General features: G+C 43.2%; 1 protein-coding gene across 1 annotated transcript in view; it reads left to right on the top strand.

The window, feature by feature from the left end:
• Positions 1-5534: 5534 nt before the first annotated feature.
• The window catches only part of COL4A1 (collagen, type IV, alpha 1), a 192112-nt gene continuing 183775 nt past the window's right edge, over positions 5535-13871 (top strand). The window contains exons 1-2 of the mRNA XM_006851539.1: positions 5535-5752; positions 11181-11289. Coding sequence (XP_006851602.1) covers positions 5535-5752; positions 11181-11289 — 327 coding nt within the window. The remainder of the gene's footprint in view (positions 5753-11180; positions 11290-13871) is intronic.

Here is a 13871-nt window from a genome sequence, read left to right as displayed (position 1 = left end):
CCCCCACCCCCGCACAATTGTATGCAAGGTCAGTGGTTTAAGCTCCCTGGAAACTCTATGCAAGGTCTCCCTGGAAACTCTATGCAAGGTCGCTATGGGTTGGAACTGACTCAATGGCACTTAACAACAACAAAAACAACAACAAACATATGAGGTGGATACTACTGTTGGCACCCCCTAGTTTTACAGGTGGAAGAGGGATAACCAAGGCACAGGCATTTAGTGAGTACCAATGTCAGGCAGGTGTCCTGGTGTGGCGCTGTGGGCTAATGAGTCAGATTGCAAAGTCATTTGAACTGCAAGGTCGGTGGTTCAAACTCACCAGCTGCTCCTTGGAAACCCTATACAAGGTTGCTATGAGTCGCAATTGACTCAGTGGAACTTAACAACTACAACAACAATGTCAGGCAGTAGCTCCTTAACTGAACAATTGGGGATGGAACTCAGGCAGTTTCCCTACAAAGTCTGGGACTGTAACCCTTAAATCATTTAAAACAAATGAGCATTTTGCATCCATGGCATGGGCACCTTTTAGAAAAGGCAACTTGACTAAAAATTGCCTTTTCTGATCTGAAGTTAGGGGCATGCTCAGAGCACATGTATCCAAGGTAGTCTCCAGCACAGGTTGCCAAGTTGTGATTTTTGTCTTCTTTCCCCTCTTTGGACGCTTGATCATATTGCTTCTTCCTGGCATCTGTGCTCTTAGTTCTTAGAGTAAGAGTAGTAGAGGAGGAGTATGGGAAATTCTCCTTCTTAGACATCAACGTGGGATTTACTACGTTACTTCAAGGTTAGGAGCTAGGAGAAAGCTGCCCAACAACACAGAAGATCCAGATACTGACATTTGGTAACCTTCGCATTATGGATGTAGTCTGACTCTGGAAGGTGCTTACGTGCCTAGGTTCACATTTCAAATCTGCCACTTTAAAAAGAAAATGACTTTGGGAATGTTATTTAAAGTTTCTTGGACCTGTTTTCTTGTGTTTAAAATAGGCATGATATTAACTACTTCATAGCATAGTGGTTACGAATCGGGCTGCCAACCGTAAGGTTAGCAGTTCGAAATTACCAGCTGCTCCGTGGGAGAAAGATGAGGCTTTCTGTTCCCGTAACATTTACAGCCTCAGAAACCCTGTACAGGGTCGCTATGAATAGGAACTGTCTCCATGGCACATAATCACCACCACCACCATGAGTTGGAACCTACTTGATAGCATATAACCAACCAATCAATCAACAAACCAAAGACAGGAGTCTTGAGCATGGCAGATAACTAGGAGAGAAGGTGAACTTGTCACAATTAAGAATGAATTAAAAAATGATTATTACAGCTAAGGATCACCAGCAGTGATGTTCAGGAGAATTTTCTCCTTAGATGGGGGAGACTAGGGTTCGATTCCTGCCAGTGTATCTCAGTACAGTGGAGGCTTGTATGTTACTATGATGAACCTATTTCAGTGGCGCTTCCATGGTAGACAAACTAGGTAAAAAGGCATGTAGATCTATTTCCAAAAGTCAACCAGTAAAAATCCCATGGTTCAAGAGTCCAATCCTGTTGTACATGAGGTCACCATGAGTTAGCTGCTAGTTAAAGACATCAGAACAGCTTAGTTAAAGATTAGGGAATTACTTCATGAGTAAAATCTTTTAAAGACAATAGTCAGTACAAAGCTTACAAATAGAGTAACAATCCAAATCTCTGATGTTTGATTGGTTCCTGGTGACGCTATAGGATAAGGCACTGGAACGCAAGGTTGGTTTGAGCCACAAGGTAGATGGGTCAAACTCACCAGCTGCTCCTCAAAAAACCCTATACAGGGTCGCTATCAGTTTGAACCGATTATATCATATTATATTATAAAGTAATGGGAGGGCAGTGGTAGTTCAACGGTAGAATTCTCTCCTTTGATGTGGGAGATGTGCAAGGTTGGTGCTTCAAAGCCACCAGCTGCTCCTCTAAATCCTATATGGGGTTACTGTCAGTTGAAACCGACCGTACGGCACTTAACAACAACCAGAGTAAAAGAGGACATTAAAAACTGCATGTTTATATAAACATATTATTACTATGTTATATAAACATATTATTACTATGGCTATCATAACAAAATTAGGTGTTTTTTGTTTTTTTTTCCCTCGAATCTGCTTTTATATAGCATTTTCCCTGGCCTATCCAGAGAAATTACATATATTGGCAAAAGATTTCAAATCCAACATTCTAGTTCCCAAACTTTACATCAGGTGAAACTGCAAACTCCCAGGCTTCACCCCAGTAGTCTGTAGGTCTGGAATGGGTACAGAGATCTGCATTTTCAAAAGCTTTCTAGGTGACTTAGCTGTAGGTGGTCCAAAGATAACACTTTGAGAAACAATGTTGTTAAGTGCTGTGGAGTCAGTTCTGATTCACAGGGAGTCTTTATAGGGTTTCTGAAGCTGTAAAATTTTGCGGGAGCAGACAATTTCATCTTTCTCTCATGGAGTAGCTGGTGGGCTTGAACCGCCAACCTTGGGGCTCATATTCAGTGCTTATCCTAGATTCACTGAGCTCCCTGGAGAAATACTGCTAAGCAATAAATGTTCTTTGTCATGTGAAGGATCAGAGAATCAAAGAATAAACTTGAGAGATCAAAGGTGAGCTTGGGGGGGTTTCTAAGAGGCTTCACAGGAAGGCAAAGGGTTTGGTAAGGCACTTACACCAGGACACGGGAGCACTAGAATACATTTAGCTGTCTTTACATTCTTTTCAAAATGAAGAAAGTGAGGTTCCGGAGTCATGAAGTTAGTCAAGGACTATTACCAAGTGCAGATCTGGGTCTGGCATCCAGGCCTTCTAACATGACGGTCTATCCATCAACTGTAGGGTGAGACCCAGACAAGAATTCTAGTCCTTAGTCCTTCCTCAGGACTGAAAACACAGATATGACAAAAGATGGCTCCAGGGAAGAAGGAGTTTGAATGTCAGTACAACCAACACAAAGTCCAAATATTACTTAGTTCTTTCTAGGAACCATTTCCTTCAAGAGTTTCTGCTTCATAAGTTTGGGCTGTGACCTTTATGGAAGGAACATCAACATAAGCGCCAATAGATTGGTTCAATATCTGGGGAGGGCTCTTCTTAACTCATGAATTACAGGAAGGAGGGAGAGACAGACCTAAGCTTTAAGAAAACATTGGCCTGGAATACGCTGGTCAGTTTAGAGTCTTCCTCTTATCTCTCACTTTGGGATTTGAACTTGATGGTCAGGCAGCAGACAAAGTAAAGCTAAAGTGGTTCGTTCCCAAGCTAGGATAGCTCTACCTTGTTGAATATTTTTAAAATCCCTCTTTGTTTTACATCAGTACAGACAATATGAAAATAAACAACAGAAATTTAAATCTAGTTAAATTAGTTTCACCATTGACCATGTATGCCTTCTACATAGAGGGGGACAGAAAGCGGGAGGGGTAATTCCAAATAGGATTTTACCTTGGAGATGGGTGCAGAGTAAAGATAGAGTTGAGGCTATGTTGTTAAGTTCACTCAATTTTTGGTTCCCATGAAGTCATTTTTGTCCTCAAGTGAAACCAGTGGCAGTAGAGTCGTGATTATAAAAAAGTCCATAAAGTGGTTTCTACTATCAAATGAAAACTTAAAAACCCCATGGGGAGTGTTCACTGAGTATAGGCAGGGCTGCGGAGGTGGTGTGTGCCCAGTAAACACTGGTGCACCGCTTGATGGCCTTACACCTGTATTGCTTCCTGTGGAATCAAGGAATTTGGAGAAATGGGAATTCTTCCGTAATTCTGTCATGAGTTTTTAAATGAAGTACGGTTGTTGTCTTCTTGTCTCCATGCCTGGGCCATTTCCTAAAGGTTCCCAACCAACCAAGCAACCAAAGAACCCTTCTAACAAAAAAACAAAAACAACCGCAAACAAACAAAAACTCTGCCAGCGACAGACAGTACAGAAACCACCCTCAGAGTTCCACAAAAGTTTTTCCTGCCCTTAGTGTCTCATCATCACGTGAGTCACTCTCTTCCAGCTTTCCTAACATGAAACAAAAGGATGGCCTTAAGCTGTGTTTTTTAATTAACCACTCCAGTGACTAAGGACCAAGCCAGTAACACTCAAGATTGAAGTTGGGAAGCCCAAGGGAAGGGATTCTTTAGGAAAACTATAAGGTTTTTAGGTACCTGGCTTGGGTGAGTGAATGGGGAATGAACACACGTACACACACACACACAGAGGTCATTAGCCTGAACTGCCTTCCTGCAAGTCCTTCTGAATGTCCCAACCTCTCCAAGGCACACAAATCAAAGAGCTTGGACTTACCGCCAGGGAGCTCTGGGCCAAGAACCCCACTGTCACGGTCCCCAGCAGCACCCACCTGGATGGAAGAGGGAGACAGGGCTAAGTGAACATGTTCCTATAGGCTTGTCAGTTCCTTAAAGTTATATATGAAAATTCGCCGCGAGGGACCCCCCAAAGATCAGAGCAAGAAGTCTCTTACCGCCAAAGGCCAGGACAAGACGGTGCACAAAGGTTTCGACCCATGCTCTCAACTCGGCCTTTCTTGGCTCCCGGTTCTTCTCAGTCTAGAAGGCAAAAAACAAAGCGGATTTAGTGAGGAAATAGGGAGGCAGAGCATCCTTTATGCCAATCTCTATCTGTGATACGAATGGAAAGCAAGTTGCGTTCCACCTCCTCGATTCAGGGGTGCCTGCAGATATGCCCCAAGACCAGATAGACAAAAAGGAGTCTCCCCACTTAGGCAGTGGGGCTCCTTTAGCGGAGTCGATCCCATTTCCCCTCGCCGCTCCTCCTTTGCAGTCCTAACCAGTAGAGAGTGCAAGCCAGTCCAATCCTGTGACGGGCTCCCCCAAAGTCCGTGGCCGTGTCTGTGCCGTCGGGACCCCAAGTCTCTGATTCCGGGGCTCACACTCACCGTCAGGAGCTGCTGCCCACGAGCATTTCCCCTTCCAAAAGCGAGTCTAGGAGCCGCTCGGAGCCGCCAGCAACAGGCCGGGACACACCAACTGCGCGGCCACTCTCCCCACCCCCTCGACGCCGGCCTCCGGGCTCTCGGCCCTCCCCTCTCGGCCCTCCGGTGCGCGGCTAGGGAGCGAGCGCGAGCCCAGCTCGGTACGCGCCTCCCGGGAGGAAGCGGCGAGCGTGGAGGCGCGGGAGTGTTGGGGCGCGCGGAGAGACTCGGAGCCGGAGCCCTGACTTCCTGGCTCGCAGCAGCAGCTCTTCCCTGGCCCGCGCTACCTCTCCCTCTTACACGCGTCTCAGGGTCCTCCCATTTGAAACACCGCCCGCGCACAGCCGAGGGGAGGGGGCAGCGCCAACAAATTGGGGGAGCTCAGCGATCAGCTCTCAAGTCTGCCACTCGGAGCCGCAGCGCCCAGGACGATGCGCAGCACTAGCGTCCTGGCTCTCTGAGAGTGACCCGCCCGCGGCTCCGGAGCGCCTGGCCCGCTGCTCGGGCGCCGCGCTCTGAACTCCTCGCCCGCCGCCGCCGCCGCCGCCGCCCGCCGCCCCGAGGCGCGGGACCATGGAGCTTAGACTCGGCGCCGGGCTGCTGCTGCTATTCACCGCCCTCCTGCTCCACGAGGAGCGCAGCCGTGTGGCTGCGAAGGTGAGTGCCCGACCAGAGCCCGCTCCCCTGCCTCCCTACCCTCCGCCCCGGTCAGCTCCGCGCAGTCCCTTTGTCCGGTCCCGGGAGCCGCCCGACTCACCCTCAGGGGTCGCGGCAGGCCAGCCAGCGGCAGAGTAAGGTGCATTTCAACGGGTCTTCCCCCAGTTTTGATCTCTGTCGGCTGCGATAACGCATCCATTACAGAGCCTTCTTTGTTGGGAAGGGGATAGTTAGAGAACTCTTTCTGGGGCCCAGGGAAGTGGGGACTCAGTTTAGCTCGCACAGTGGAGGAGTCGGAGGGTGCTTTGCAGGAGAGCGGGATTTGAACCGGTTTCTCCAGAACGTTCAGCGCCTGGGCGTTTTCACCTGCCCCGGGTGCCCGGAGTGGGTTTGGGACTGAACCGGGCGGACATGCGCAACCCACGCTGCTCACGGCCGCACACACATGTGCTGGTGAGTTGCTTTGGGTGTGTTTCTCTCGTTCTTTGGAGACTCTGGTGGTTGATGCTGGAACCAATTCTAAACCATTTGCTTGGAAACAGCTGTATCTTTGCTTTCCCACGATTTTTCTGCTAAAGCACGCTCAAGAACAGAAGTGGAGCTCTTCTGTACTTGGAGCTTGAAAAAATTACCATCCTCTACTGGCTGCCTTTTACAGATACGTGTATATAAAATTATAACCACTTTTATATTTGAGTGCGAAACCAAAATGAAACTGCACCTCATTGTTCTATGTACAAATTGTTTTGTTAATTTTCATTTCCTCTGGCTATGTGCTTGCCCAGAAAGAATCTGGGAGATCTGTTTGCAGGATTCCACGCTTGCAGGCCTGCACAGACCACAGATGTGGACGGTTCTTTTTATCCTTTCCCTTCAGAATAAAGATCTCTGCTGTTACCTAGTGCCACACGCCCTGTAGTCCCAAACCCAGGAAGGTGTGGCATCTCAACACACTTTGCATTTTTATCCTCAAATGGTTAAAATGATTTTGCTGCTTGCCAGATTTCCCAGATCCACTGTCTCCTGTAATTCTGTAAATTTACTTTTTTTTAAACTTTTTTGTTTAAAACATTGTCTTCTAGAAGACTGATATTCGTTGACACCTCTTGACTGCATACGTGCCATTAACTATTAAATGTCAGAATAAACTAGTAATATGCATCTCCTAGTTGAGACTTTGTTTCCTCACCCATTGCTCCTTCTCTGCTATTGAAACGACTAGTGGTTTTACCGGCAATTAACTTGGGATTTTTCCCTTAGTCCAGAGTCTAGCCAAGCATTGCAGTCGGTTATTTGAACACTCTTTGTTAATGATGACAAAATACTTTCAAAAGAGTAGACTTAAGAGCTTTTTGAAACAAGAAAAAAAAATTTTTGACCCAAAGATTTAGCACTTGAAAACAGAGATGTTAAACTGGATGCCAAGGCAAATCAGAAAGTTCTCTACTTGGAAATATGAACCTTTTTTTGAACTTTGATTTTCTGATTAATAATGAATGTTAGCAAAGCAAAGCTAATTGGGAAGGGTAGACTTTCAAAAAGTCCAGACTTTAAAACATGAGCCACTCACTCATTGATGTGGTCTCCTCTTCCCACCTGGACAATCAACTCATTAATGCTGAATTTGGGGTGACTTGAAGTCTCTAAAACCCAGATACATTCCTTCCCAGTAGGTCTGCCACATGCCACAAGGTGTCACAAAATATTTTCAGAAGTCTAGAATGTTAGCACACTCTGATCACCAGTAGACCTAATAGATATCCATCACTGGACAGCATTTTTCCTGACTTCTTTAGAGAGAGAGAAAAATATTCATATGTATGTAACTTAAGGATGTGCAAGAGTGTTCTTTTAAAAAATATTTTGGATAACTCTCAATTTTTCTATTTGGGTAGCTAAAATTTTTGTCTCAATTTTCATGCCATTAATAACAGTTTTGCTTACCTTCTTCCAAAATCAGCTGTTAGGTATGCCAAAAAGTTGCAATTATTTTAATATTGATACAAGCAAAATATCTTTTACAGATATGTTTTGATTGGTTGACACAAACCCTAACTCAGAAGCCTATCTGAATGGTTGTTAAATGACCTGCTCTTTTGAATTGTGTGACTGATACTTTACCTTCATTTGCACCTACAAACATCACCCACTATGTGCTAGAATCACAGTTTTTCCACAGGAAAGAATATTTGATTTCACATTTGACCATATTTCTTATGTCCATAGTGTTCCTATACATGGGTATGGATTTTCTAGACCAGTGAAATTATCCCTTGCTGCCTCTACTACCATTTTCCCTTCTGGAATTTTCTTTCTTAAACTTGAAAGGAGGAATAGGGGGCCAGGCCTAAGAGAAACATGTGTCCGTTAGGGTTATCATTAGCAACCTCTGTTCTACGTCCTGTAGTTATACTGACTGCATGAATTGTTCCTTCAGCAGTCATCAAATGACCCCTCCAACTGGCTTTGCTGGGGTACTTCTTAACAAATTATTTCTGAGGATCATAAACATGAAATGTTCCCTAAATATGAGGATGCCTATATTCCATACAATATTGGCTTCTTCTGACCATTAGTCTCCTGGGACTGACTGACCTCCAGCTCAGATTAAGTGGGATTTAATTCCTATGCAAATATGGACCCCGTTCTTCTGGAAACATAATTTAAATGAGATGGCAGATTGCTGACATGCTGCCAACAGCAGTAACAACTCTCAGGAGTGGCATCAGTGAAGGCGTAATATCAAGCATGGTGCTTGCTCTTTATACAGGAAATTAGATTAGGGTGAGAGGAAGTGCCTCTAATAAGAATCAGAAATATGTACACAAGTTATGTACATAGGGTTAGATTTTGTCACAGAATTATGAGAGGTGTCCAATTAGGCACACACTCTAAATGAGTGTGGTTTAGGGGAAAGAAGGACCTAAATTTCACGTCTGCTTTAACTGAGCAGTTGGTGTTGGAGGCCTCACATCCCTCTACATCAGTGTCCTTGGCAGAGCTGCTCCCTTCTCACAAGGACCCAGTCCCTCCTTACACATGCACTGACTATGTCCTCCTGCTGCATGCTCTGCTGGACACTGAGAATTCAGTCAGGAGGGAGCACCACTCTCTGTCTTCAAGAAGGTCATCGTGTGGTGACGCACTGAGAAAGAAGCAGGCAAACACAGCTCAGTCCAACCAATGCTGCAATGAAAGTAAGCAAATGGCTTTAGAAGCACTAAGCCAGCTTTGCAGAACTTAGAGGAAATTCTGGGAGAGCATTCCACCTCTGCACTCTGAGGAAGAAATAGGAATGATAAACCCAGTGTGTTATTTTCATTTAGTTTGTTATGATGTATTATAGGCAGAAGGATCCCTGGTGACTCAGTGGTTAAGCACTCAGCTGCTAAGGAAAACATCAGTGGTTTAAACCCACCAGAGAAGACCTGGTGAATTGCTTACAGACTTGGGCAACCCAGTGGGGGCAGTTCTGCTTTGTCGTTTAGCTTCTCTGTGAGTTGGAATCAACTTTGTGGCCCACAACAACTTTCCAGGCAGAACATAGGAGAATTCTATCTGTTCTCTCTCAAGTTCAAGAGTGTTTGCATTGAAATGATCTTATAGTTTCATCCTTTTATATACCAGGTTGTCATCATATCTATTATTAGCAATTTTGGTAGTCGCATTTTTATCTCAGCGAGGTAGAGTGGCACGTTCTTACAGAAGAGCTGTAACAAGCACATGCTTGTTGTTAAGTGTCATCAGGTTACTTCTGACCCATCGTGACTCTACATAGGGTTTCCAGAGCACCTGGTATATATTTGAACCGCTGACTTTGCTGTTCGCAGTCCAGTGCTTACCCTACAGTGCCACACCAGGAATCCAATAGCAATCCCATACTGTGTTTCCGAGGAACAGCTAGTGGGTTTGAACCACCAATATTGTGAGTGTCAGTCTAGTGCTTCATCTATAGCACCACACCATGACTATAGCTAATTCCAAGTGAGGACCTAGTCTTTGGGTGGCTCTCCCTTTCTAAAAGGCTGATGGTGTGTTTGGGGGTGTTTGGAAAGTTGCAGCAGCTATGATTTATTCTAGGCATTAGGAACTAACCCAGAAATCTTACCCTCACTTGGACACGAGGGCCTAGGAGAATTCAGAAAACCCTACATTATTCATTAACGAGATGGTTGGCAAATTTCTTGGAATTAGTAAGGATGGTTATAACAAGTTCAGCTATTAGGTTAAGAGCTGGTGAGGATTTTGTAGCCATATTGAACCCACAAGTGACGCTGTTGAAACCAAATCCTCTAAGAAGTAGGGTGAGCATCAAAAAGGGAAGAAATTACATTTTCATATTATATGACTACACAATGCTTGTTTTGACAGTTGTTCCAGAAATTGAAAAAGGATTAACCTCATTAAAGTGTTTTTTCAAGCAGGTTTGGTATTTTGAGTTCTGGGGATAGAGTAAGCCAACAGTAGAATGCCCTAAATAATATAATAATAGCATGGTTCTTCCTGCTATTATTAAACAACTACTTAAAATGTCAACTACAGAACAATACAAAAGACATAGCCCTACCATTTTTATGCAGACGGTGAAAAGGATATAAAACAGAATACGTTTCAATGATAAATTTCTTTTAAGGAGTTTAATAGTATGAAAATTACTTTTGGTTTACTATGTTTATAGTCTGGTGCACAATTGCCTAATTCCATCACATCATATTTTTCTCTTCCGTTATTGTCCTGGTTTAAATTTCTGACACGCATCTATCTCAATTTTCTTATTATTTCTCTGTTTCTATGTTCTTTTTCCTGAGTATGAGTACACCATTGGGGTTTGTTGTTGTTAAGTGCCGTCAAGTCGGTTCTGACCCATGGCGACCCTGTATAGGGTTTCCAAGGAGGCACTGGTGAGCTTGAACCGCCAACCTTACAGTTCAAACGACTCTGCCATCAGTGCACTAACCCACAGCGCCACCCCAGGGCCATTGGGGTAGGGCTTCATCATACTTTTTTTGTTGTTTTCTTACAATCTCTCCATGGAAGGATCATGGTCTCCCATGATTCACTAACATCCCATGACAGTGAATCCAAACTTCTTTTTGAATTCCAATCCAGTGTCTTTAGTTTCCATGGAACACCTCAATTGAACTGTCCTATTATTAAATTAAACTTAGCAAATATGTTCTAAGCTGAATTTCTCATCTTTCATCCAACTGACTACCAATTCCAACTCTCCCATTTGGTCATTGTTTTTGTTAAGTGCCATCAAGTCAGTTTGGACTCTTAGCAACCCCGTATAGAGTTACTGAGGAGCAGCTGCTGGATTTGAACCACTGATCTTTTGGTAAACAGTTCAGTGCCAATCCTATTTCACCACACCATTTGGTCATTTGTGCCAGCCATTTTCCTTATGCTTCATCTTGTGGCCTCATGCTTCATTTGCTCTTTGCTCTTTTGTAATTTTTATGTCTACTCACTCACAAAGACTACGAGTTCTTCCTTCTAAATGTTTCTCAGATTCAAAATCCTCACCAGCTGAATAGCTGAAGTTTGCTTTCTTTTCCATAGTTATCACCCCATGCCAGACCTGCTCAGCTTGTCCCAGGATTACAAAAGCTCTCCTTTTGTAATGGTCATGCGCATCTCAGCCTTAGATTCTCTCAACCCTTTCCACATGGTGTGTGACGCTGATTGCGCACATCTCACTTAGACCCACTGAATTCCTCTTTCCAACATCTCACAGTAGATAGTGACCTAGGGTACCAATCTCTCTGACTTAGCTTTCTATGTCTTTTACAGTGTGCATCTATTGAATTAGTCTGGCCTTATTCCTTAATACATCCCCAAATATGTCTTTGGTAACTGTCATGCAGCTGGAATCTCTGTATCCCACGAAGCCACTTTAATGCTTCCTGCTTTCTTACCTGAAATGTTCTCTCTTTCTTCCTTGGTTTGCTTTAATCCTGCCGAAATCTCTAAAAGCAGTCATTGGATCACACCATCTCCATGCAGTCTCTTCTCAAGTCAGTGTTGTGATGTAGAATAGTGCTGTGCATTTGGATTAAAAAATAAAAATAGGAATGTGTACACTTCACTTCCTGCATTGTCTCTGATTGACTTTGTAATCTTGTTGAACCTCAGGTCCCTAATCCATGACCATGTAGACGATAGCAATATCTACCCAAACTTCCCAGTTGGACAGTAAGTGAGGGTGTGCATATGGAATGGAATACCTGACACATAGTAAGCACTTGATAAATGTTGGTTGTTATTACTACTACGTGGTTTATTGCTTTATGTATGCTTTTCCAGATTGTCCTGTCAGACTTGGAAGAGTCTAGAGGACATACTGGGAGAGTTCCTGATACATAGGAGGAAATCATTAATTACTCGCAATTGGTGTTAATGTTACTTACTGCCATTTGCTTAGGACCCTTCGGGAGAGTCCTAGAATTCCTGTGTACTGGCTCACACCAATCATGGAACGTAGTGCATTGCTGACGCCTATGTTACTAGAGAACACAAAGACAAACAATGACAAACTAACGTGCTTTCCCATAATTTGGAATTTGAAGTAGACATTTCATTATAGACTAAACATGACTTGGAAATATATACAATGCTAAACTCTGTGTAAATAGTTTATTCCTTGCTTTAGTAATAATCTTTGTTGAAGCTTCACTAGATTTGATTTGCAATCGATCCCCTAGAATAACATTTTAGATGATCTAAGTTTTAAAGCTTACTTGAATTGGGCTAAAGTCTAAGACAAATGCAAGGTGTTCAAATTGGATATTAAAGCTCTGTTTTCAGTGCCATGCAGGCTGCTGCATATCTTTTGGTTGTATAAATTCTTGCTTGATAAAGGATTTTGTAATCTCCTCATCTTCAATTACTCTTGGAATCAATGCTTTTTTTACTGTGTTTTGAAATAAGTATTGCTTGTTACCAAAGTTTTATTTTAATGTACTGTACTCATCTTCCTCTTATTCAGATATCGGCAGGAGACCCTGGCTGTAAACTGGAAGGATCTAATTTAATAACAATTGCTCGATTTTCATTGAACCAGATGCACCAATATTTGGGGAAGCCATTGTACTTTAAAAGTTTAGCTAAGTTAAGCAATGTCTAACTTAAGAATATTTGGAGATGCAGTTTTTCTGTATTTGACATTTAATTAAAAGGATAAATATACCATTAGGATTTCTGTTATGTAAAGTAAACATTCCCGTCAGAATTTGGGTCGTAGCTCAAATTGCCAATGCTATTTCTAGAACCTTTTCAGGTGGTCATTTGCATACCTACACATGATGAAGGTTCAGAGGAAATGAATGGCATTGTTGGTCCATGATGTCCACGATGGTCCATGATGTCCATGATGGTTCATGATGTTCCATGATGGTCAAAGGTATTATCTTCATGGAGTCCTGGTGTGGTGCTGTAGGATAAGGACTGGACTGCTAACTGCAATGTTGGTGATTCAAACCCACTGGCTGCTCCTTGGGAATCCTATACAGGATTGCTGAGTCAGAATGACATCACTAAACAATAACATCTTCATTTCAGAAAGATAAATCTGCATACAGAGCTCTGATTATTTAGCATAGTAAAGGATGTTTTTGATAGTACAAAATTAATGTATGTTTCCTGTTTCAGAATGCCACAAATAAAACCAGTGACAAGTATAGTGGCAGTTTTCCTTCATCTTTATTTAAAACTAGTATTAAAGTACTATTTTTCAGTTAGAGCCCAGGTGTAGCGCTGTGGGCTAATGCGCCAGACTACAAAGCCGTTTGAACTGCAAAGTCGGCAGTTCAAACTCACCAGATGCTCCTCAGAGACCCTATACAGGGTTGCTATGGATCAGACCTGACTCAACGGCACATAACAACAACAACAACAACAATTCAAGCTTCGACTTTCGTTATTGAAAGATTCTTTGGGCAAATTATTGAATGATGCAGAGTGCATCAAGAAAAGATGGAAGGAATACACAGAGTCATTGTACCAAAAGGAAATGATTAATGTTCAGCCATTTCAGGAGATACCATATGAATAAGAGCCAATGATACTCAGAGAGGAAGTCCAAAGTACATTGAAGGAACTGGCAAAGAACAAGTCACTAGGAAGTGATGGAATAAAAATTGAAATCTTTCAAGAAAATGAGGTGGCACAGGAGGCACTCACTCATCTCTGCCAAGAAATTTGGAAGACAACTATCTGGCCAAATGATTGGAAGAGATCAAAATTTATGCCCAT

This window comes from Chrysochloris asiatica, unplaced genomic scaffold (genome assembly GCF_000296735.1).
Source record: "Chrysochloris asiatica unplaced genomic scaffold, ChrAsi1.0 scaffold00029, whole genome shotgun sequence".
Lineage (NCBI taxonomy): Eukaryota > Metazoa > Chordata > Mammalia > Afrosoricida > Chrysochloridae > Chrysochloris > Chrysochloris asiatica.
This window is presented reverse-complemented; position numbering and strand designations above follow the sequence as displayed.